The following is a 25,746-nucleotide window of genomic DNA, read 5'->3' as shown; positions in this document are numbered from 1 at the left end:
CATGTATGTATATCTGTATGGTTTCTTGTTTTATTCAACAGGTTATTAAAATCCATTATTCTCATCGGTTTTCATGTTCAAATTGTCCCCAGTTTGGCCAGTGAGAATCCATGTCAAGCTGGCCTCTGTTTTTCTTTTTTTGTCATATCCTTTTCATTCTTGAAACACTAACTTGTTTGTTCCAGGCTTATCTTTTTTTTCTCTAGCTAAAAAAATTGATATATAATTCACATACATAATATTCACTCTTTCAAAGTATACAATTCATTTGTTTTTAATATATTCACAAAGTTGTGCAACCATTACTACTGTCTAGTTCCAGAACATTTTCATCACTCAAAAAGTAACCCTGTACCCCATTAGCAGTTAGTCCCCATGGCCTCTTCCCCGCAGCCTCTAGTAACCACTAATCCACTTTGTCTCTTTGGATTTGTCTATTCTGGACATATCATATGGATAGAATCATACAATATGTGACCTTTTGTGTCTACCTTCTTTCACTGAGCATATTATTTTCATGGTTTATCCATGCAGTAGTATGAATCATTACTTCATTCTTTTTATGGCTGAATAGTATTCCATTGTATGGATATACCACATCCAGTAATCCATTGAAGGACATCTGGATGGTTTCCACTTTTTGGCTGTTATGTATAATGCTGTTGTGAACATTTGTATATAAGCCTTTGTGTGGACATATGTTTTCAGTTCTGTTGGGTTCCAAGATTATCTTGTATTTTCTCTTCCCCAGCCCTGGAATCAGCTACTTAGTAGAGAATAGGGTTTAGAAGTCAAGATCTGGGCACTAGTTGTGCTCCTTGCTAAGGGAATATCCCTCTCAGTAGACAGAGCTAAGGAAAATATGTATCTGTAAATGCATGTATACATACACACTCAAATATAGTAAACACTTTTACATACATATTTATTTCTATATCCATATATATTGAAAACTATAAAGTCACACCAATACCCCTAATTCCAGTGCAACATAGCAGGGTTCACTCTACTTTTTTCCCTTTTCATATTTGTATTTCTTTTCTCTGACAGAGGAGCTACATCCTATTATCCTTGATTCATTTAATTATTTGATTGGTCCCATGTTAGTAACCAATCTCTCGTCTCTGCTGCAACCTTCTCCTCTGAGCAAATGCCTTTCTTATCCTTCTTGGGCTCTGACACTGCCCACCTGGCTGCTCTTCTTCATGAACACCCTCCTTACCCTGCTTAGGCCCTGCTCCATGCCTGACTGACCCCCCACGTGGTTCCTCTCTTGCCCCAGTCGGCTTCTATACCCCACGTTAGGCCACCTCTCTGTGTGGATGCCATCCTCACCCTGTTGTGCTCTGACTCCCAATGCCAAGCCAGCCCCCACATGGATCCCTCCTTTCCCTACTTGTGCTTCTACACCTTACTGCAGGCCACGCCTCCATACGTTCACCCTCATTCCTCTGCTCTGACACCCCACCCTGGACAACCTCCTCAACCCACTCTGGCTCTGACCCTCTGCACCTGCTGCCCCTCCATGCCCCTCACAATTCCTGGGCTCTGTCACCCCAAATCAGATCACCTCCACACATGCACACCTTTCTCACTACGTTAGGGTTCCAACACCCCCACGACAAGCCACCCCCTCCACATGGATGTCTGCCTTATCTCACACAAGCCCTGATACGCTCTTCAGGCCAACAGGGCTCTCTCCCTCCTGGCAGAGATGCCTACCATGCACTGTGTTTTGCTGTAGGATTGAATTGTTTAGGAAGGAAGGAGGAAGAAGAGCTCCTTTGCCTTATCCTTGAACTGTTTATTGTTTTTATTTTTGGTTTTTTGCCCTTCCTTCACATTTCTCTTCTTGCCTTTGAATAGTTAAAATGAACTTTCCCTAATTTCCATCTCACAAATTTGTTTCATATTTTTACACTTAGAAGTTAACTTGTATTTTTTTCCTTTTCTTTCTTGTATGTGTATGTTTTCAGGTAGGTAGATTGGTTACTTTTTTTTTTTTTAACATTTACTTTATTTATTTGGTTGCACCGGATCTTAGTTGCAGCAGGCGGCCTCCTTAGCTGTGGCACGTGTGCTCCTTAGTTGCGGCCAGCGAGCTCCTTAGTTGCAGCTTGCCAGCTCCTTAGTTGTGGCATGTGAACTCTTAGTTGCAGCACGCATGTGGGATCTAGTTCCCTGACCAGGGATTGAACCCGGGCCCCCTGCATTGGTAGCGTGGAGTCTTAACCACTGTGCCACCAGGGAAGTCCTTTGGTTATGATTTTTATAAATAGATAATGTAGTTTTTTTTCCCTCTAATCTACTAGGAAAAATTTTGACCCTACTAGGAGGAAATTACTAAATAAGTAAAAGTTATCAAATTAACTTAGGCTAGGTAATGTACCGGAGTTTTGTCCTATAGGCTTCTGCCTAATTCCAGGGCTACTGTAAAAATATGCAACATTTCTGTAGGGGGAGGATCTGCTTAGGAAAGCATTCTGTTGTTTGGCGTTAGAACACCTCCTTGTGATTTGTTTTCCTCATTCTTTAATATTGAAAGCATTGGCTTTGAAATTAAGTACATCCAGTAAACATCCTTTGGAAAATTAATTTTTCTGGTTTCCTTCAAAATAGAAATTCAAATGGAACAGCAATATTGATAAACTATGTGCTGTATGGTACAATAATTTAATAATTATTTTATATGCTTTTATCATTTGTTAACCATTCTGTGTGTCAATATATTTAATTTTGTAAAACTTGGAACAAGTAAAATTGCTATATATTTTTGTGTGGATAAAAGGAACTTATATCTATGTGCATCACCATATTCTTTCTTTTTTTGGCTGCATTGGTTCTTCGTTGCTGTACGTGGGCTTTGTCTAGTTGCAGTGAGCGGGGACTACTCTTCGATGCAGTGCGCGGGCTTCTCGTTGCAGTGGCTTCTCGTTGCGGAGCTCGGGCTGTAGGCGCGCGGGCTCTAGAGCGCAGGCTCAGTAGTTGTGGAGCACGGGCTTAGTTGCTCCGCGGCATGTGGGATCTTCCCAGACCAGGGCTCGAACCCGTGTCCCCTGCATTGGGAGGCGGATTCTTTTTTTCTTTTTTTTTTCCTTTTTTTTTATTTTTATTTTTTTTAATTTATTTATTTATGGCTGTGTTGGGTCTTCGTTTCTGTGCGAGGGCTTTCTCTAGTTGCAGCAAGCGGGGGCCACTCTTCATCGCGGTGCGCGGGCCTCTCACTGTCGCGGCCTCTCTTGTTGCGGAGCACAGGCTCCAGACGCGCAGGCTCAGCAATTGTGGCTCACGGGCCTAGTTGCTCCGCGGCATGTGGGATGTTCCCAGACCAGGGCTCGAACCCGTGTCCCCTGCATTGGCAGGCAGATTCTCAACCACTGCGCCACCAGGGAAGCCCGGGAGGCGGATTCTTAACCACTGCGCCACCAGGGAAGCCCGGCAGGTGGATTCTTAACCACTGCACCACCAGGGAAGTCCGCATCACCATATTCTAAATGAATTTGTGTATCAGGTCAAGGTACACATAGCTGGAAGAATTGTATCAATGTGAAGTTTTTAGAATGATTATATGGGAACTTAAAAAAACGAGGGATGGATAAATAACAGTGTCTCTGCTGCGTAAACACCTTTCAGGTGTTTCTGCCCAGTTTTCCTTCATAGTCAGATGCTTTGGGAGCTGGTGCTGTTGGGTGAGCCCCTCGTGGTCATGGCACCGTCACCATCAGAGTCGTCAGAGACTGTATTGGCACTTGTTAAGTGAGTATATTTGGTTCCTCATGGTGATAGTTGCAACAGTTTACCACCTGTGATATGTTTGCACACTCATTGCATTGATCTACACAATAATCCTGTAAGAAGGTAGTGCTCATTATAGCACCATTTATTGATGAGAAAATTAATTCAGATTCCATGTTTTTGTTTTTCTGGGCAATAAGCACATTCATTCACTTACATAAAGTTAGCACCTGATAAAAATCAGTTGCGTGAATGGTCAGTGTCTAGTAAAAGGCATGTAGCTAATGAATGATAGAGCCAGAATTTCACCCCGTCTTCTGCCCCAAATCCAGTGTGTTTTTGGTATGCCATCGACATTACATTTTTCCATTTGTCTTTCTAGTTTCCTGAAATGAGTTATAGATAGATGATCCCACTGGGGTAAACTCTGTGTATAGATGTTTTATAGTTATTGAGTAGGGCCTTTAATTTCTGTCCTTTGTTTTACATGTTATTCTTGCTCTACAGCTGTATTTCTCCATTAAAGTACTTCAGTGATTTCCGACCTTATTTCACTATTCATGATAGTGAATTCAAAGAATATACCACCCGTACTCAAGCCCCGTGAGTAAACAAAATAACTTTTATTGACCAAGTATTACCTTTATAACCAAATTATGTAGAATTATTTTTGGTAATAATTGAAAAGTTTAAATTTTGAACTTATTGGCAGATTGATTTTATAAAGGAAGTTTTGAGGAGCTGCTGGTAATAATTTCACATTTCAAGAGTCATTATCCTATTTTCTTTGAATGATCTTATTTGTTAGTGGAAGCTATATTGTCTTCCACTAATTAATAGCTAATTCCTCTAATATAATAACTATCTGACTACTTTTACTTCTATCTTCATTCTTTACTTCAGGACCCCTTATAGCATCAGTTATCTCTTCTTGCTCTATAACTTCCTTTTCCTTCTCCCTCTTCATTGAATCAGCATATAAACATATAAAAATTCTTCCCAATCTGTAAAAGGGGAAAAAATATCTTACCTTTCCCCTTTAGTTCCTGCTCTGTTGTTCACCTTCTTTTCATAGCTAAGTTTCTAGAATAACAACAAAAATTTCCATTTACCCTCTCCACTTCTTGGTTTCCTGGTTGCTTCTCAGTTCATTGCAGGTTGATTTCTTCATCTCCTCTGAAGTTCTTGTCAAAGTCATCAAGACCTTTCTCACTGCCTTGAACCTGTGGGCACATTATTGCCCTGTTTTTCCTGCCTTCCCTTTCTTGTAACACTCTATTGACGTTGAAAACATTTTAATCTTTGGTACCGTCTCACCTGGCTGTCTGGTGGTGCGTCTCAGTCTCCTGTGCAGACTTCTTTTTCTCTGCCAACCCCTTAAATGTTGGTGTTCTCCAGTATTGTGTTCTGGGTTCTGATTTCAGACTGATATTTCTTTCTGTACAGTCTTATCTGTACCCACACCACAGTCTCTGTTAACACCTGTATACTGATGACTGAAATTTATCTTCCTAGTTCAAATCTTTGCAAGGTCTCGACCTCTGTCCAGGTTTTTGTTGTTGTTTTTTTATCGTATTGCCACCTGGACATCTTAATGGCACCCAAAACTAAACATGTTCAAACTGAATTCTTTTTGTTTCCTTCTTTTCTTCCCGAGTTCCATGCCTCTTCCTACTTCATGAATGGTGCTTCTTTTCACTTAGTTATCAAAAACCTAAATTGTCATAAATTTCTTGTTCTTAATGTGCTCCATGTGAAGTTTTACCAAATTCTGTCAATTCAACATCCTAAAATATCTCTCATAACATTTGTTATCTTCTTTCCAGAGCTCTCTTCCTAGGCTTACTACCTCCAGTTCTTCTCGTATTTGCTGTTGCTTTCCCCAAACCTCTTCCCCTTTTTGCAGAGCATCTTCCAAATTTCCCCCAGAGTGATCTTCCTAATAAGTACATTTTTGTTCATGTAGCATTCCTCCACTCAGTTCTCTAGTAGCTTCTGTTTGCCTACAAGATAACATCTGAATTTCATAGCATATTAAGTTGGTACTGAATGATCTGGCCAGCATCTGCCCATCTGCTTTCATTTCTGACTATTCATTCTTCCTTCTTTGTGCTCTAGGAACGCTGAACTATATGTAGTTTTACAAACAGACCGTGATCTCACTTCATTGCTTTGCACATACTGTTCATTCTCCTGCATCACATTTTCTTCCATTATACACCTGGCAAAAGACTCCTGTTCATAACTTATATCATGTTATATATCAACTATCCTTCAAAAAAAACCTCCTATTCATCTTTCATATCTTTGTGCAAATGTCATCTCTTTGGTGAGGCTGTCCTTTAATCCCCTGGTAGACATAGTTTCTCCTTTGTAATAATTGTACATTTTATACCACCTTCACTGTATTCTAATTTCTGGTATCATAATTGGTTATGTATACCCCTTTTCCTGTGTGCTTTTAGAAAGACCGTGTGTTTTCATCTTTATATACCTAGTGCTAAAAATGGTGCCTGGAATGTAGTTGATATGTGGTACCAATGAAGGAAAAGATTATCTTAGTAATCTTTGAGTAAACAGTAGTTCACTCAAAATAAATTGTAAACTGATGGAACATTCATTTTTTCCTCACTTTGGTTTTGTTTTGTTTTGTTTTAATGTAGGCCCTCAGTCATATTAGGAGTAACCAACCCTTTTTTTGCAAAAACACTCCAGCACTGGCCACACATTATTCGGATAGGAGACCTTAAACCTGCAGGTAAAGTATAAACTTGGTGTTCTCGTTTTAGTATGTAAGGTGGATGAGCAGGTTTATTTCTTCCTCTTTGTTTTCACTGCTTCGTTACTTTTTAATTATGTTGATGGCAACCTTCTTTGAGGCAACTTGAATAAAAGCCTTTGAAGAAGAGCATAACTTCCAACTAAAATATACAGATTCCTATATGTATAACCCATCGTGTCCACCTACCAAAAAAATGCACCTACAGTGTTTTAAACATTGAATTATTTTGAGGTTTCATGAAACCTCAAAAATTTGAGCTACTTTTTGTATATGTATAAGCCCAATTAAACAGGATTTTCCAACACTGCTTGAATAAAACCTTATAGAAAGTTCGAATTAATCAATTTGACACAAAATTCTCAACTAGGACTCCAAACAAGAATTACACATTTCTGTGGCACTGGTATTGATTAAGGAAGTGGTCAAAAGGCTGTGCTTTCCTTGAAAAAAGACATGTAGTACCTTGTTCATGGTAGCTGTTTAATGAATGTTTACTAAATGAGTAAATGAATTCTGAAGTTGGCAATTTTGTTAACCTGGATGACAATTTAATGGTACCTCTGACATTTTCTCACTGGACATTCCTGAATTTTCCATGGAAATAGTTGAGACGTGAGCTATCTAAAATATTTCTAATAACTTTATGATATGTTACTTTTAAAGACTTTTCCTTTGGTGTACATGGGTATTATATTTAAGACATTATTTAATGATTATTTTATAAAATATCCCTTCTGGAATATAAATAAATCTAGATGACATATTAGGGAATAACATTTTAAATCATATTATTTACAAATATTAGACTCAATCTTAGACTGAAATCCTTAGAAACCTTATGAAATAGAGGAAAGGGCAAAGGGCTTTACCTTGGCTGTCAGATCTGTGTGACCTTAGGCAGAACAGCCTCTTTAAGCCTGCAATTCTTTGTCTGCTGGGAGGATTGAACACAGTATCTGACTTATGGCACTCTGTAAATGTCATGGTCCCTTGCCATTTCATTAGTGTTCTGTCTGATAATTCAGAGCACAGCAGTCACTGGCGTCTCATCTATGAGAAGATATGGAAAGGTTTCTTTTTTAATCTTAATTTAATCTTGACATTTACTTTCTTGGTTTTTTCCTATTAATCTAGACTATTTGATTAATCGTAATATAGTAGACTACTGTTTATTGTCTTTTTCCAATAAGAAAAGGCTTTCTGTTGGGGATGTAAGTAGAAGAACTTTTGCAAAGATCACTGGTAAAGTAGCATGGGTTGATAAGTCTGTTTAACTTTTTAAGAAACTGCCAAACTGTTTTCCGAAGTGACCCACTATTTTACATTCTTACCAGCAGTGTATGAGGGTTCCTGTTTCCTCACGTCCCTGCCAACATTTGATATGGTCTCTTTTTTTCATTATAACCATTCTAGTGGGTTTAAAATGCTGGTTTTAATTTGCTTTTTCTTAGTGACTAATGATGTTGAGCATCTTTTCGTCTACTTATTAGTCATTTGTGTATCTTCTTTTATGAAATGTTGATTTAAATCTTTTGTCCATTTTAAAATTAGGTTGTCTTCTTATTTTGTTGTTAAGAGGTCTTTATTTTGGACACACGTTTGTTTTCAGATATATGATTTGCAGATATTTTCTCACAGTATTTGACTTCTCTTTTTGTTTTTTTAAAATTAATTAATTAATTAATTTTTGGCTGCATGTGGGCTTTCTTTAGTTACAGGGAGCGGGGGCTACTCTTTGTTGCGGCGTGCGGGCTTCTCATTGTGGTGGCTTCTCTTGTTGCAGAGCACGGGCTCTAGGTGTGCGGGCTTCAGTAGGTGTGGTGCACGAGCTTAGCTGCTCTGCAGCATGTGGGACCCTCCCGGACCAGGGCTCGAACCCGTGTCCCCTGCATTGGCAGGCGGACTCTTAACCACTGCGCCACCATGGAAGCCCTCTTTTTTGTTTTCTTAAGGACGTCTTTTGAAGTGCAAAAGTACTTAATTTTGATGAAGTCTAGTTTATCAATTTTTTTATTTTATGAATTAGGCTTTTGATGTTTATCTAAGAACTTGTTGCCTAACTCAAGGTCACAAAAATTTTCTTCTAAAAATTTTGCTGTGTTAGCACTTACATTTAGGAGCCACTTGGAGTTAATTTTTGTTTATGATGTGGGGTAAGGGTATTAAAATCATCTTTTTTTGCATGTTGATATCCAGTTGTCTTAGCATCATTTGTTGAAAAAACTATCCTTTTGCCATTGAATTGCATTGATACCTTTTTGGAAAATCAGTTGGCCATAAACATAAGGGTTTATTTCTGGACTCTTGTTTCTGTTGCATTGATCTATATGTCTTATCTTTATAAGTACTCTTTTTTTTTTTTTTTTTTTTTTTAAACATCTTTATTGAAGTATAATTGCCTTACAACAGTGTGTTAGCTTCTGCTTTATAACAAAGTGAATCAGTTATACATATACAATATGTTCCCATTTCTCTTCCCTCTTGCATCTCCCTCCCTCCCACCCTCCCCATCCCACCCCTCTAGGTGGTCACAAAGCACCGAGCTGATCTCCCTGTGCTATGCGGCTGCTTCCCACTAGCTATCTATTTTACATTTGGTAGTGTATATATGTCCATGACACTCTCTTACCCTGTCACATCTCACCCCACCCCCTCCCCATATCCTCAAGTCCATTCTCTAGTAGGTCTGTGTCTTTATTCCCGTCTTGCCACTAGGTTCTTCATGGCCTTTTTTTTTTTTTTTTTTTTTTCCTTAGATTCCGTATATATGTGTTAGCATACTGTATTTGTTTTTCTCTTTCTGACTTACTTCACTCTGTATGACAGACTCTAACTCCATCCACCTCATTACAAATACCTCCATTTCATTTCTTTTTACGGCTGAGTAATATTCCATTGTATATATGTGCCACATCTTCTTTATCCATTCATCTGTCGATGGACATTTAGGTTGCTTCCATGTCCTGGCTATTGTAAATAGAGCTGCAATGAACATTGTGGTACATGACACTTTTTGACCTATGGTTTTCTCAGGGTATATGCCCAGTAGTGGGATTGCTGGGTCGTATGGTAGTTCTATTTGTAGTTTTTTAAGGAACCTCCATACTGTTCTCCATAGTGGCTGTATCAATTTACATTCCCACCAACAGTGCAAGAGTGTTCCCTTTCCTCCACACCCTCTCCAGCATTTATTGTTTCTAGATTTTTTGATGATGGCCATTCTGACCGGTGTGAGATGATATCTCATTGTAGTTTTGATTTGCATTTCTCTAATGATTAATGATGTTGAGCATTCTTTCATGTGTCTGTAGGCCATCTGTATATCTTCTTTGGAGAAATGTCTATTTAGGTCTTCTGCCCATTTTTGGATTGGGTTGTTCGTTTTTTTGTTATTGAGCTGCATGAGCTGCTTGTAAATCTTGGAGATTAATCCTTTGTCAGTTGCTTCATTTGCAAATATTTTCTCCCATTCTAAGGGTTGTCTTTTGGTCTTGTTTATGGTTTCCTTTGCTGTGCAAAAGCTTTTAAGTTTCATTAGGTCCCATTTGTTTATTTGTGTTCTTATTTCCATTTCTCTGGGAGTACTCTTGATTACTGTAATTTTATAGTAAGTTTTGAAATCAGGAAATATGTCTTCCAGCTTTATTGTTCTTTTTCAAAATAGTTTTGGCTATTCTGGGTGTTTTGCATTTCCATTATAAATTTTAGGATTACTTTGCCAATTTTTGCCAACTGAGCAGAAAACAGAAAAGCTAACTGGGATTTTGTTAGGGATTGTGTTGATTACATAGGGAATATGTAATCAGTTTGGAGGAGAATTGCCATCTTAAAAATACTGAGTCTTCCATTCCAGGAACTTGGAATGTCTCTCCATTGTTTAGATCTTCTCTAATTTTTTCTCAGCAATGTTTTGTAGTTTTCAATATACAGGACTAATTATAATGTTAGATGTAGGTTTTCCATAGATGTCCTTTATCAAGTTGAGGAAGTAGCCCTCTGTTCCTAGTTTGTTGAAAAAGATTATAATGAATTGGTGTTGAATTTTGTTAAATGCTTTTTCTGTATCTGTGGAGATCATCGTGTACTTTTTGTCCTTTATTAATACAGTATACTAAATTAATTGATTTTTTTATGTTAAACCAACCTTACATTCCTTAAATAAATCCCTTTTGGTTATGGTGTATAGTCCTTTATTATTATTATTATTATTATTATTAGTTTGCTAATTTTTTTGAGGATTTTTACATCTTTATCCATGAGGGGTATTCTTTTCTTGTGATGTCTTGACAGCTAATATTTTTGCTGCTCTGAGAATCCTCTTCAGACAGGTGAAGTTACCATTTAAAAGTAGGACCTAGGACCAAGGGAGGGGAGGGGACACTTCTTGAGTTTATTTTTCAGAATGGGCATAAGGGCATATATGGAATATTAATTACACTTTATTTTAAGCAGCCTATTTTAGGGATGAGATGCTGTGTTCCCTCTGATTATTTCTGTCACCAGAGTATTTGGACCATATCATATAGAAAAAGATATCACTTTTTCTATAGGAGAGTGATGATGTTGTATGGAAACATTATGTTTTATAGATCCTTAGTGGTCATTGAGGAGTGGATGGTAGAGAGTGTCAATGTCCTCAGTTTGGTCCTTGTTCAATTAGTAGAGGTGATACGTTGTGAACAATGACACCAGGGGTGTTTAAATAATTTTGAGCAAGACTATAGTACCTATTTCTGGGACTGGCTGGTGTCGTTTGAGCATAGGTCTTAACAGACGTGCAAAATTTCATTAAGTTTAGTATGTTTATGATACTTTTTCCCACTTATCTTAAAATTTTTTTTATTATAGCAAAATATATATAACATAAAATTTACCATTCTAACAATTTTGAAGTGTACAATTCAGTGGCATTAAGTACATTAACAGTGTTGTGCAACCGTCACCCCTATCCATTTCCAGAACTTTGCATCATCTCAAACAGAAGATCTGTAGCCATGAAACAATAACTCTTCATTCCTCTCATCTCCCAGCCCCTAGTAAACTCTATTCTAATTTCTGTTTCTATGAATCATACAGTATTTCTCCTCTAGTGTCTGGCTTATTTCACTTAGCATAATATTTTCAAGATTCATCCATGCTGTAGCATGTATTAGAATTTTATTCCTTTTTTTAAAAAGCTGTGGTAAAATATACATAACATAAAATTTACCATCTTAATCATTTTTTAAGTGTACAGTTCAGTGGCAGTAAGTACATTGACATGGTTGTGCTGCCATCACCACCATCTACCCACAGAACTCTTTTCATTTTGCAGAACTGAAACTCTATTGCACAGTAGCTCCCTATTCATTCCACATCGCCCCGCCCCCCACCCTTGGCAACTACCATTCTACTCTCTGTCTCTGTGAATCTGACTACTCTGGGTATCTCATGTAAGTGGAATTCTACCTACTTGTCCTTTTGTGACTGGCTTATTTCACTGAGCATAATGTCCTCAAGGTTCATCCATGTTGTAGTATGTGTCAAAATTTCCTTCTTTTTTAAGGCTGAAAAATAGTCCATCATATGTATATACCACATTTTGCTTATCCATTCATCTGTTGATGGATACTTGGCTTGTTTCCATCTTTTAGCTATGTGAATAATACTGTGAACATGGGTGTACAAATATCTCCAGTCCCTGCTTTCACTTCTTTTGGGTATATAGTCATCCCTTGGTATCAACAGGGGATTGGATCCAAGACCTGCCACAGATACCAAAATCCGAGGATGTTTAACTCCCATAGTTGGCCCTTTGTATCCACAGTTCCACATCTGTGGATTCAGCCAACTGCAAATCTTGTAGTATTGTATATATTCATCAAAAAAAGAAAAAAATCCGTGTATAAGTGGACCTGGGCAGTTCAAACCCATGTTGTTCAAGGGTCAACTGTATACCTAAAAGTGGAATTGCTGGACCATATAGTCATCATGTTTAATTTTTTTTTTTTTTTATCATGTTTAATTTTTTGAGGAACTGCTGTACTGTTTTCATTTTACATTCCCACCAGTGGTGCACAGGGTATCAATTTCTCCACATCCTCACCAACACTTGTTATTTTCTGTTTTCTTGATAGTAGCCTAATGGGTGTGAGGTGGTATCTTATTGTAGTTTTGATTTACATTTCCCTAATGATTAGTAATGTTGAGCATCTTTTCATGTGCTCATTGGCCATTTCTTTGTCTCCTTTGGGGAAATGTCTTTCCAAGTCCTTTTACCGTTTTTTTTGTTTTTTTTTTAATTAATTTATTTATTTTTGGCTCTGTTGGGTCTTCATTGCTGCGCATGGGCTTTCTCTAGTTGTGGTGAGCGGGAGCTACTCTTCATTGCGGTACGCAGGCTTCTCATTGCTGTGGTTTCTCTTGCTGTGGAGCACGGGCTCTAGGCGCGCGGGCTTCAGTAGTTGTGGCACGTGGGCTCAGTAGTTGTGGCTTGTGGGCTCCAGAGCGCAGGCTCAGCCGGTTGTGGCGTACAGGCTTAGTTGCTCTGCGGCATGTGGGATCTTCCCGGACCAGGGATCGAATCCGTGTCCCCTGCATTGGCAGGCAGATTCTTAACCACTGCGCCACCAGGGAAGTCCACTTTGCCTGTTTTTTAATTGGGTTGGTTTTTCTGTTGAGTTGTAGTTCTTTATATTCTGGATACTAATGCCTTATTAGATGTATGCTCTGTAAATATATTCTCCTGTGGGTTGTCTTTTCATTCTCTTGATAGTATCCTTTGATGCGCAGAAGTTTTTAATTTTGATGAAGTCCAGTTTATCAATATTTTCTTTTATTGTCTCTGTTTTTGGTATCACATTCATGAAAATCCATTTGTCTTTTAATTTATGAGTACTGGGCATATATCTTGGGATATATTTCTTTTCTGCCCATTGATCTCAAGACTAGGACCACTGCATATACTACCCAAGTTAGGAAACACAACAGCTCTGCCTAAGATCCTGGCTTTGAAAATTCAAGACTATCTGAGAGGGTCAGTAAAACTGCAGAAAAAGTATGTTCTGTAGGACCAGCAAGGAAGGCATAGCAGAACTGAGATTTTGCTCTCCTGGGCCCAGCAGTTCGTAGCTTTATTAGAAACATATATATAGTTTTAACCCTGCAGAGGGGTCATTCCTCGTGCTATAAAGGGATGACTTCTTATGGGTTATACCTAGTTTTAGTTCACCCAGATCCTATTAAATGAAGAAATGTAATGCTAGGATAATGGTACTGAACAAGTATTCCTCAAAGAGAAAGTAATTCTACTAGTGTATATTGGATCACGTTATAAACTGAATTTCTAACCAGAAATTGGGTTTGATGATTTAATCAAAGGTAAAACATTTGACCTAAATGTAGAAGATTCTTATGCAAATGTGCAGAGGTGCAGAACATTATTAATTTAATAATGTTAAACCCCTCTCTTATGTGTATGTACATAACAGACATTGAATAAGTATTTTTAAATTAAATATCTGTAATTGTAGGACTTCAGTTCATTTTCTGGCATTCTTATTTTATTTTCCAGATGTATTTGACAAATACCATTTAACTTTTTTTGGCAATAGACAATGTATCTTTATGACTAGTTTTCTTTATGTCTATTATATACTACAGTGTAAGAATTATGGTGGCTAGGGTTAGAGTTCAGTATGCAGCTTACACCCGATGAGGTCCCTTGAATCAGAGGGGAATTGTGTGAGTGAAGATTGCTGCGCAGGTAGTATTCTTGCCTTTGCCTTTTAAAAAAAGCTCATATGGATCACCTCATATCTTCATTATTACCTAGAACTTATTGAATGTAAAGAATATATGAAACCTACTGCTGAATTATTCTCCTCCCTGATATTTGGTTCTTCTGCACAGTGAATTTCAGGAAATAATATATAATAAATGGCATTGGTGGATACAGGAGTTGCAAGTCCTTTGTGATCTAGAGCAGAAGGAAACAGAAAGTAGGCACAGAAATATTTAGACTTATTCAAAACGTTGTGGTTCTGACATGTGATGTTCTTTGGGTTCTTAGAGTCAGAGGCAGATAAGTTATTTGAATTTAGTTATCTGTATAGTTAAATATGTATTAATTCTGCACTTTAAGAAAAAGAAGTTTTACAAATCTTCTGACGAAAAGCTACTCTGAACTCTGGAAAGCAAAACCGCGAGATAACATTCAAGATGAGAGACATTATCATAAGAATTAGTATGTGGGGGACTTCCCTGGTGGCGCAGTGGTTAAGAATCCGCCTGCCAATGCAGGGGGCCCGGGTTCGATACCTGTTCTGGGAAGATCCCACATGCCGTGGAGCAACTAAGCCCGTGCGCCACGACTACCGAGCCTGTGCTCTAGAGCCTGGGAGCCACAACTACTGAGCCCATGTGCCTAGAGCCCGTGCACCACAACTACTGAGCCTGTGCTCTAAAGCCCGCGAGCCACGACTACTGAGCCCACGTGCCTAGAGCCCATGCACCACAACTACTGAGCCCGCGCGCCACAACTACTGAAGCCCGTGTACCTAGAGCCCCTGCTCCTCAAGAAGAGAAGCCACCACAATAAGAAGCCCGTGCACCACAACAAAGAGCAGCCCCCACTCGCCTCAACTAGAGAAAGCCTGCGTGCAGCAACGAAGACCCAACGCAGCCAAAAAAAAAAAAGAATTAGTATGTGGGAATATATAGAATAGGCTGACAAAGTAAAAACTGTGAGCTAATAAATCAGAAACATTCCAGAAACCTGAGTGTTTCTGGACTCTTTCCTGTTGTTTCTCCATCTGTCCCCAGAGCCTCTTGTTTTTAATCTCCTCCACAGAGCTACAGTAGCTCACTTTCTTCTCTTCCCTTGCTGCACATGTCTTCAGATTTTCTTTCTACCCAGGAGCAGTATTCAACAACGCATACATTTCATCCTGTAATCTTTTCTCTCTTTTACTTCATACTCCTTTGTGCAACGCAGCACCCCTGCTTAGGAGTCCAGAGTCCAGCCCACCTGTGGCTCAGGCCTGTGGTTGTGGCTTCCACTATCACCACGTGGTGGCAGTGTTTCTACACTGCAAAAGCAGAATTTGGGGTGGTACCAGAAAAAAAATCTTTGAATACTACATCTGCATGCTAACTTAGGAGTTGCTTCCAATTCTCTTTACTCTTAAGTGGTATTATATTTGGCATCATATTCAAAATGGTATCTTATTCATATATTTAGCACAGAGATTTTAAATTTTAAGTTGAGTGACAAAAAGGGAAATTTTAAAGTAATGATAGATATTAATGAAAGATCAAATATGTATTTTATATAATTTACACAATTGTTTCTGTAATGCTGTTATATAGCCCAGTGTTCCCTTTATCTAGTTTTAAAGTACTAGGAATAAACTCTTAAACATTCATTGATGTTAAGAATACCTTAGCTACAACATCCCTGACTTAAGTAAATAACAGTTAGTGGATTATCAGTCTTAGAAAATTCCAGTTTTGTGATATGTGAAATTCAAATAACTATAAGAATCTTTATGATGTTTCCTTCAGGTGAAATTCCTAAGCAGGTTAAAGTGAAAAAATTGAAGAACCTAAAGACTCTGGATTCTAAACCTGGTATTGACTTTTATAAATTTTTAAAACATATACTATATGGGTAAATGGGTCATACTGCTTACCTTATTTTCTTTTCTTTACTTCTTAGGAGTTTATACTTCTTATAAGCCATATCTAAATAGAGATGAAGAAATCATGAAACAATTGCAGAAGGTGATTACTTGCTCATATTATTAATTTAAATTTCCTTACTCAGGTATGCAGTATCCAGTAAAGCAACATATTCTTTATGTACAATAATATGAAAAGAGGTCTTTCTGGACTCTGGACTTTGAACCAAAGCTTCATGAAAATCAGGAGACTAATGTAGCAGCAATTATGGGCTAGAAATATGGGACTGCAGCTACCAACCTAGTGCCAATCTTCCTGAAAACTTAGGAGTTATAGTGAGAAAGTCGTGGACTGTACTATGAGGTAGCTTAGCACCTAACAAGATAGTTATCATTTTTTGGAAAATGTAAATATTATTAATACAACAAGTATGAAATAAATAGTCTTTGTTGTGAGCTAATATTTTAAAGTATGGGATGAATGTCTTATATTTTGCTCTAAGGATTTTTTACAGGAAATTGCACAGTGAACTTCACATTAAATTACTTCAAGATGAAGTTCTAGAGTTTTTTTCCTATCAAGTAAAATACATATTTACATATCAGCTAAACTTCTATAAGCATTCATTGTTTTGTATTCTATGACACTAGAGTGTAGGTTCTCATTTTTTTCCTCTTTTAAGGGTGTACAACAGAAGCGGCCTTCTGAGGCTCAAAGCGTTATTCTCCGACGTTATTTTTTGGAACTGACACAAAGCTTCATCATTCCATTAGTAAGTTAGCATATGTATTTGCTTAATTTAATGATTTGTTGAAGGGCACATGAATGTTTTTTTCATCCGCCAAAACCTTATCTTAAATTGTTTTGCTTGCTCATGTGTGTAGTGATTAAAATAGAGCCCTTTGCAAGACACCTGAATTCTTTGTTCTGGTATTAATTGTGTAATTTGGTAAGTTACTTCCTTTCTTTGACCCTCAATTTCTTTATCTGTAAAATGTGGCTGATTACACTTTTCCTAAAAACTTTTCAGGCTTGTTGTGAATCTTAAATGAGATAATTTTTATGATATATAATTATTGAATTTTGCACCTTAAAAGGTTCTACTGGAGCTTCTTTCTCTGATGTTATTTATTTATTTATTTATTTTTTGATTGGTACTTTTTATTTCATGCTAAGAAAGTCAGATTGTGTTCCCAAAGCAGATGGGAAGGTTTTAAGCAGTGATGTTGTATGCTCATATTTCCATTTCGTCTGAGGTATCAGGACAAAGCTTGAACTGGCTGAAGGAGGCATTGGGGTAGAGATGAGGTTGAACATTTTAGGATTCTATTATTAGTCCAAGATCCTACAATAGTACCTATTCCTTGCAGAGCATATCCAAGACTTCCAATATTACATTCCCAGGATACTGTGCAGGTGAAAAAACATGTTTACTGATTATACTTTCTAAAGAATTAAATAGCAACTCCCTAGGATCATGGTCTGGGCTAAATAGATTTCACTGGGAAGAACTTCACTATGCAGAGCTAAGCAGGTGCTTTCTTAAGACTGCCAAGCACTGGCGCTAGGGACCAACAATTTGTTTAATTCTCCTAACAACTCTATGAGGTAGCTGCCATTATCATCTGCATTTACTATAATGGAAAGAGCAGACGTTTTGAAATCTGATATTATTTTCTTGAGCACAATTTGATATGATACCTGTGAGAATGTAGTTCCGTGATGTAGTTCCTTATCTGTCTTGTTCATTACCTTTTCTCAGTCTGTCACATGGTAGCACTCAATAAATATTTATGAAATAAATGACTAGATGATATAGTTATTTTTTGAAGTTCAGTGAACATCATGTTAAATTACTGAAAGTTACGCCTCACAGTATAAGGCAATACCATGATGTGGTCCTAGTCTGGAGACTGCATCAGAGAGAGACTCGTGTAGTTGTTAATGTAATCTATCTAAGAATATTATAGGAGGGCAGTCTGGAAATCTTTGCTATTATACTTTGGGAAGAAATATTCTCTCTTAGTCTATAGATGTCAATTTATTTTGTTCCATTTAAATCAGCCTGCTTAAGTAAGTGAACTTTACTGTAGTGCTTAATTAAGAGCATGGGCTGAAGTCAAGTAGACCTGAATTCAAGTTCAAGCTGTGTGAACTTGGGCAGGTTACTTAGCCTTTCGAAGCCTCAGTTTCCCAGTAATACCTGCCACAAAGGATAGTTGCAAGAGTTAAAAGAGATCACGCATGTAAAATGTTGAGTACATTTTCTGGTACACAGTTACTCGATAAGGTTAATTATTATCATTAAAAATAGATAGTTCTTTGGATTATCTGAGATTTAGTTAAATTTTTATTGAAAGTCTGACTTCTCAATTCAATCTAAATTTAGTGTATCTGTTGAGACGAGTGATGGTGTTGTTGATGTCCATTGAAAGAGCATATGATGAAAAACTTGGAAGCCCACTTTTTTTAAGTAGGTCAGTTTAAACATTTTTGAAGACTCTCTGGGTAAGAACACCTAACTTTGACTAACTTTTTTTTCTTGGACTTAGGAAAGATATGTGGCAAGCTTGATGCCTTTGCAGAAAAGCATTTCTCCATGGAAGGTATAAATATATTCAGTTAAATTCCTATTTGAGTTGTCTAACTGCAGTTAACTTCTGTGAATATATCTGTTTTTAATTTTTAAATACAGTATGTCATGTTTTCTAGAGTCCACCCCAATTAAGACAGTTCCTTCCAGAAGAATTTATGAAAACACTTGAGAAAACAGGACCTCAGCTGACTTCTAGAATAAAAGGCGATTGGATTGGACTTTACCGGTTGGTCCTTTTGTTTCTATTTCATCCATCTATAGAGCTTTATTTAAAAATGAAACAAAAAACTGGGCTTAAGCATATTCTTTTTTTTTTTTTTCTTTTTTTATTTTTTGGCTGCGTCACGTCTTAGTTGCGGCATGCAGGATCTTCATTGCAGTGTGCGGGCTTCTCTCTAGTTGTGTCGTGCGGGTTTTCTCTTCTCTAGTTGAGGCGCAGGGCCTCCAGAGCGCGTGGGATCTGTAGTTGTGGCGTGTGGGCTCTCTAGTTGAGGCGTGCAAGCTCAGTAGTTGTGGCGCACAGGCTTAGTTGCCCCGCTGCACGTGGGATCTTAGTTCCCTAACCAGGGATTGAACCCTCGTCCCCTGCATTGGAAGGCAGATTCTTTACCACTGGACCACCAGGGAAGTCCAACGTATTCTTTTTTTAAAAAAATTACATTGTTTCACATGGTTCTCCTAGCTATAGGTAGAAAAAGTATTGAGGAGAGGAAGTTAAGTCATAATCAAACTTGGCTTTTTAAAAATTTATTTTTATAGGCATTTTCTAAAATCTCCAAATTTTGATGGTTGGTTCAAGACCCGGAGGAAGGAAATGACCCAGAAACTGGAGGCACTCCATCTGGAAGCTCTTTGTGAAGAGGTTAGAAAACAGCGTGTTTGTGTGATGATTAACAACTATTGAAAATAAAGTTATTCATAGAGGCTGAAAGGTTATATCCGTATCCACTACTTTATAAATAGTAATAGCTAACTTTTCCAGATCATGTGCTATGTGCCAAGGATTGTGCAGGTGCTTTAAATGGATACTGTCTTTTAATCTTCATAGTTCATTGAAGTAGGTGTGTTATGATCTGCGTTATGAGACACTTGAGGATTATAAATTAAGTGATTTGCTTCAGATCACATCACTGCTAAGTAGTGGAACCAGCAGTGTGCTCGAGCCCACTTGTGCTGGCTCACAAGAGCCAGCCGTGTGCATCTCTTCCCAGCTCTGTATTCAGTGATCTCAGGTTGGTAGCTTGAAATCAGCTACAGAGGGAGAATTACACCACAGAAACTGGCAAATGGTATAAACCAGGAACTTTTCCTGAGAACCAGTTGTTAAATATTTACTAGCATACCACTGGATGGAGTTAGAATTCAGATCCGAGCAGTCTAACTCAACATCTTTTCCACCATGCGTTATTCACCTTTCCCAGTTATTAATACATTTTTCCTGTATTTGGACTTTTTCATATTCTATAATTTGTCAGCAGACTATTTTAAATTAAGCTACTTTTAAAAATATAAAGGATAGTCTCAATTTGTGTTTAGCTTGAGGTGGGCTAGCCTCAGTGTTAACTTTCTAATCATAATCTCTTAGTGACTGTGGTTTTCAGAGAAATAATACCATGAAGGCAACCACAAATAAGCCCAGGAAGAGCTTATTGAAGATGCAAAGTTTGTATCCAGTAATATATTCATGTTCACAATTATCTTGATTTGTTAGTTGATGTACCTTATAAATTACTCACTACTTAGTGGGGTTGGGGGTTAGTATCGTACCTTAAGTTCCAATTTTGTTTTTCTTTATTGATCTAAAAGGGCCAGAAAGGAATTTCTTACATTGTGTTTTACTTCCGAATATTAGACAGTCATTCTGGCTAATGTCAAAAAGTATCTGATTCACATTGTCAGAATATCATGTACAGAATTATACTATAATGCTATGTCTGGGTTAAATACCCTGTTCTCCTTTTCCTTCCCATCCTTTCTTCCCAGTAGCCTTGCCTATTGAAATAGAACGATTTGAATATTATTTTGAGTATTTACTGATTTGAGATTTGTTTATTCTTCTAGGACTTACTTCACTGGACCCAGAAACACACAGAAGTAGAAACAGTAGACCTTGTATTGAAGCTAAAAAACAAGCTGGTATGTAGCCAAAGCAGCCAAAGATCTGTGAAGTTATTTTGCTCTCAGTTGAGGTGATAGCTTTGATGTATCACAGAAGTAAATTTTTAAATGAGAGGACTTATGATTGGTCAATTGATGGTAGATCTGACTGAAAATACTTGGTCACTCAAGCAGATCATAATGAAGCCATATATTTTTTTAGTTATTTACATGGAGTCTAATGAGCTTTACAAAAAACATTGTGACTTACATTTAATACCTCATGGTCTGTGTTGATATTATCTATTAATTTAGTCTTTTTTCGAGCTCAGCAATTGTATTGTTAAAGTGGCATGTTCTTTGCTTTTTTATAGATTCTGTAAATTCTGGTCTCAGTCTGAAGTTTCCAAATCTTTGACCATTAAAACTGTTTATTTAGAGAATATACTGTATTAATACAGCCTCAAAAGGTAATTTAAATGCTTCCAAATGTTCCTTATATAGTTGCAGGCTGATCGAGAGCATTTACCTGTGAAACCTGACACTATGGAAAAGTTACGGACACACATAGATGCAATTATTTTAGCATTGCCAGAGGACCTACAAGGCATACTGCTCAAAACGGGCATGACATGATATTTGCCAGGATTTTCCAGCCAAAAGGATTGTACGCCATGAAGCATACTGACATTTCAACCAGACGCCCAAGATCTCTCGGAGCGGAAAATAACCGTGAATGCTAGCTACAGGGTTGAAAGACTATACTGTATAAACAGACCTTTTTAGTGCATTAGTTTTAAAGAAATGGATATCTGTGGTGGTTCCACTTTAATACTGAAACACCGAAAGGCATTTCTATATTTTTAATCATGTTTTAAAGTGCTCTTATGAGAGACCTGTGGGGCCATCAGTTTAAGTGATTCCAAACTGCAGTGCTGGCATTGCAGATATTTTTTTAAATTGGTGCTTCTCTGCCCAATCATGATAAAACTCAGGGGGATATAAAAATGACATTGACACTGGCTATCTTCTTAAGAAGAAGGAAAAGACTGAACTGTCGGACTGTAATTAGGAGTGATTAATGCTTTTGTAGTGCCTTCCGTTGTCCTATGTGTTTCACAAAGCCCAGCTGCTAGTCTTGAAGCTTTTTCTTGATTATGATATGTAGTTTTTTATAAGGCATTCTTTTGAGTAATCATTGCTTAAAAATATGTTTTTTGCCTCCCATTGTATTCATTATTAGTGGCATTGGTGTTTTTTTTTTCAATTGTCATATAGGTTTCATTTCATTATTTTCTATACCAGTTTCAAATTTAATCTCAGTTTCACCAAAGGGAAGAAGACATCTAGTATTAATTATGGAAGAGTTTATTTCCTCTTACCCTTTGCTAATTGGGCCCAAGTTAATTAACTTGTCTGTTTTTCAAAGGCATTCTAATTATAAACCTCATAATCAGCTACGTTTTTACACTGAACTATTCTTATTTCAAAGGCATTTTTAAAACTTTTATGTGATAGTCATTTGAGCGATATAAGATTGATTTCTAGCATTATTTGTTTGGTAGGGTTTTTTCCCCCAAAATTAATATTTCTCAGAATACTTTCCCTACTGTTGTTTGACATGGAACTTTTGCCTCAATCACTGTTATAGCTAGTTTTTTGTCATTGTTGTTTTTGTTTGTTTCTGTTTTGTTTACACTATACTACCTTGCCAAAAATAGAAGATTGTGGTTTGGTAGAATAAGGTTCTTTCGTTAGTGTTTGAATAGGAGTGTCCTGAAGAAGCCACTGTTTAAAATAGGCACACATGACATAGCACATATGTAAATAGCTGTGTCTTGAATTACCCTTTACATATCCAAATTTAGTTGTAGGTTGTAAAAGAAACGGCTTCAGGAGCTATCTCTTATTCTCTGTTAATGTAACTCTTAAGGGCACTCCTGACCTAAGAAAGGGTCCTTGGTGTTTGTAACTGTGGTCTTCTATCCAAATGTGCCCTTTTCTCATGGATACAAGTCTCTTGAAGCATACCTCAAAGTCATGGAGAGAATGTGGCATTTGAAAGAAATCATTTGCCTTGAATCACATGAGTTATTTTGTGAAACAACAGTTGTCCTCATGGAAAAGGGACAACTACTTTTATATGCTAAAGTATTTCATATCTTCCTGGGAAACCTTATTTAGGTATAAATGGTCATCTTATTATTTTTCAAAAAGGTGTATTTTAATAATCTAACAATTTATATGTAGTTTGTGACCAGAGTTTGAAAGTTGTTAGTGTCATATCAAGGATCTTTTAAATTATACCACTACAGGATGTATCATTTCAACTTTATTTTGCACAGCTAAAGAGAAGCAAAGGACGCCAATTAGCATAATAATGGTATCTTCATATTTACTGTACTTAACAAAAAACCTAACACATGTTGAAAACCATATCATACTTACTGGGTTTACCTATTAATTTCAAATTATGTTCTTGTAAAAATAACTTAAAATTGCATTGGGAACCTGAGAAAGACTGGTAACTTTAATTTTTTGTGTGATTTTCAGAGCTGTCTTTTTTTTTTTCCCGGAGGAGACATTAAGATCTAAAACCTGCCATTTAATGTGTATCTTCACCAGCATCAGAAGGAATCACTGCTTTCAGGGTGTTATGTAATGCCTAGTGCCTTCTGTTTTCAGTGAAAGGGATTTTGAGAAGGCATTTATGGTCATTACTGAAAACCTAATTAAAGGCCTTGGATTTTAAAGCCCTTGGATATCTTGTATTATTTCTGAGTAAGACTGGAATGCTTGAAAAAATGCAGAGTAAATGAAACCTTTGCATTATGGGATTCCTTTTAGTTTCTAACTTATTTTTTTAATTTAAATGAAAACCTTCCTCTGTTTACTTCATTATGAACAGATGAATAGTCCATTTTATTAACAGACAGAATTAAGTGATTTCATATCCTTCCTGCCAGTGTCTTGATTTTTGTGAAATGTTCTGATGAAAAATTTTTAGCTTAATAATCTAGGTATTGTTAGATTCTCTGCTTGCTACCTTTTCTTTTCTAACCTTAAATCTCAAATTACTTTTATTTCTTCCTCTTTGTTTTTGAAAGTAGCTAGTATATAATACCGTTCTTTAGATTTTAATTTATTTTTTAATAATAAAATATATTGGATGTTACTCCTTTTTGAAGTTACTGGGTAATATCCTTCAAAGTATACTGTAAAATATATTGGTACATTTAGAAGAGATGCCATTAAAATCTGTCCTTTGGTTTTCACTTGCCCATAACTTAACTTACTTGTTTTTATATACCTGAATTTTACTTTCTTCTTTTAGCATAACTTGGGGGGGAAATTTTAACTATTAACTTTCTAATATGAGTCCTTTAAAAACAGATAGTTGAAGAAGGCAAAAAGCTTCTCTAATTATGGATGAATGTCATTTAAATAACAAAATATGTTAACTCATAATAATGACTAAATTATCACTAATAACTTGATATCCCTTCATATATTGAAGATACAGTACTTATATGCCATCTACAACTTGGTTGAATTATGGTATTTATTATTGTATCAATAGAAATTAGCATTTGTTAATAGAGCTCCGAGAATTTTCCTTGTTTGTTTGAAATAGATAAAGCATTTGATACAAGGTACAAAATCATGATTCCTAAAATATATCCCACATCTAACCAATTTTTAGAAAAGCAAGTTTAAGGTTGATGGTTAGTTAATGAAATAGGTTTATGACATTTATTTTGCAGTTATAACATTGCCTATCTCATGATGCACAAATGTTGAGAAAAAAAAGATGGCAGTAGAATTCTGCTATATCCTAGTCTCCAGTGTTATTTCTGGACTTTTGAACACCAGCCTTTCTCTGTTACCCATTACTTGAATACCACGCTATGCCTTTCTTCAAGTTAAGATTATTGTTGTCTAATTATCGTAGGTTTCATTCCATTTTACTAGTGTTAACACTAGGCTCGGGTTCTTCTGTTTAAACTTTTTTTTTAAGTTTTATTATAGTTGATTTACAATGTTGTGTTAGTTTCTGCTGTACAGCAAAGTGAATCAGTTGTACATATACATATATCTGCTCTTTTTTAGATTGTTTTCCTATATAGGTCATTACAGAATATTGAGTAGAGCTCCCTGTGCTATACAGTAGGTTCTTATTAGTTACCTATTTTATATATAGTAGTGTGTATGTCAATCCCAATCTCCCAGTTTATCCCCCCCCCTTTTTCCCCCTTGGTAACCATAAGTTTGTTTTCTACATCTGTGACTCTATTTCTGTTTTGTAAATAAGTTCATTTGTACCATTTTTTAGATTCCACATATAAGTGATATCATACGATATTTGTCTTTCTCTGTCTGACTTCACTCAGTATGACAGTCTCTAGGTCCATTCATGTTGCTGCAAGTGACGTTATTTCGTTCTTTTTTATGGATGAGCTATATTCCAGTAATCTTCCAAAGAAGGTATGTACCACATCTTCTTTATCCATTCATCCATCAATGGACATTTAGGTTGCTTCCATGTCCTGGCTATTGTAAATAGTGCTGCAGTGAACGTTGGAGTGCATGTATCTTTTTGAATTACGGTTTTCTCCGGATATGTGCCCAGGAGTAGGATTGCTGGATCATATGGTAGCTCTATTTTTATTTTTTTAAGGAACCTCCATACTGTTATCCATAGTGGCTGTATCAATTTACATTCCCGCCAACAGTGCAAGAGGGTTCCCTTTTTCTCCACACCCTCTCCAGCATTTATTGTTTGTAGATTTTTTGAGGATGGCCATTCTGACTGGTGTGAGGTGATACCTCATTGTGGTTTTGATTTGCATTTCTCTAATGATTAGTGATGTTGAGC

At 36.9% G+C, this 25,746-nt stretch overlaps 1 protein-coding gene across 4 annotated transcripts in view; it reads left to right on the top strand.

The window, feature by feature from the left end:
- Positions 1 to 23,623, top strand: part of DENND6A (DENN domain containing 6A) — a 55,657-nt gene extending 32,034 nt beyond the window's left edge. For 3 of the 4 annotated variants that reach the window (XM_059939974.1, XM_059939977.1, XM_059939976.1), the window contains exons 10-20: positions 3,634 to 3,756; positions 4,243 to 4,338; positions 6,399 to 6,493; positions 16,061 to 16,126; positions 16,215 to 16,279; positions 16,860 to 16,949; positions 18,730 to 18,783; positions 18,890 to 18,999; positions 19,533 to 19,635; positions 20,835 to 20,909; positions 21,375 to 23,623. In XM_059939974.1, the coding sequence (XP_059795957.1) occupies positions 3,634 to 3,756; positions 4,243 to 4,338; positions 6,399 to 6,493; positions 16,061 to 16,126; positions 16,215 to 16,279; positions 16,860 to 16,949; positions 18,730 to 18,783; positions 18,890 to 18,999; positions 19,533 to 19,635; positions 20,835 to 20,909; positions 21,375 to 21,506 (1,009 nt within the window). In that variant the 3' untranslated portion in view covers positions 21,507 to 23,623. The remainder of the gene's footprint in view (positions 1 to 3,633; positions 3,757 to 4,242; positions 4,339 to 6,398; positions 6,494 to 16,060; positions 16,127 to 16,214; positions 16,280 to 16,859; positions 16,950 to 18,729; positions 18,784 to 18,889; positions 19,000 to 19,532; positions 19,636 to 20,834; positions 20,910 to 21,374) is intronic. The other variant, XM_059939975.1, reaches the window with a different exon arrangement.
- Positions 23,624 to 25,746: the final 2,123 nt, after the last annotated feature.

This window comes from Balaenoptera ricei, chromosome 11 (genome assembly GCF_028023285.1).
Source record: "Balaenoptera ricei isolate mBalRic1 chromosome 11, mBalRic1.hap2, whole genome shotgun sequence".
Taxonomy (NCBI): domain Eukaryota; kingdom Metazoa; phylum Chordata; class Mammalia; order Artiodactyla; family Balaenopteridae; genus Balaenoptera; species Balaenoptera ricei.
The sequence above is the reverse complement of the archived record's forward strand: the minus strand, read 5'-3'. Positions and strand labels throughout refer to the sequence as shown.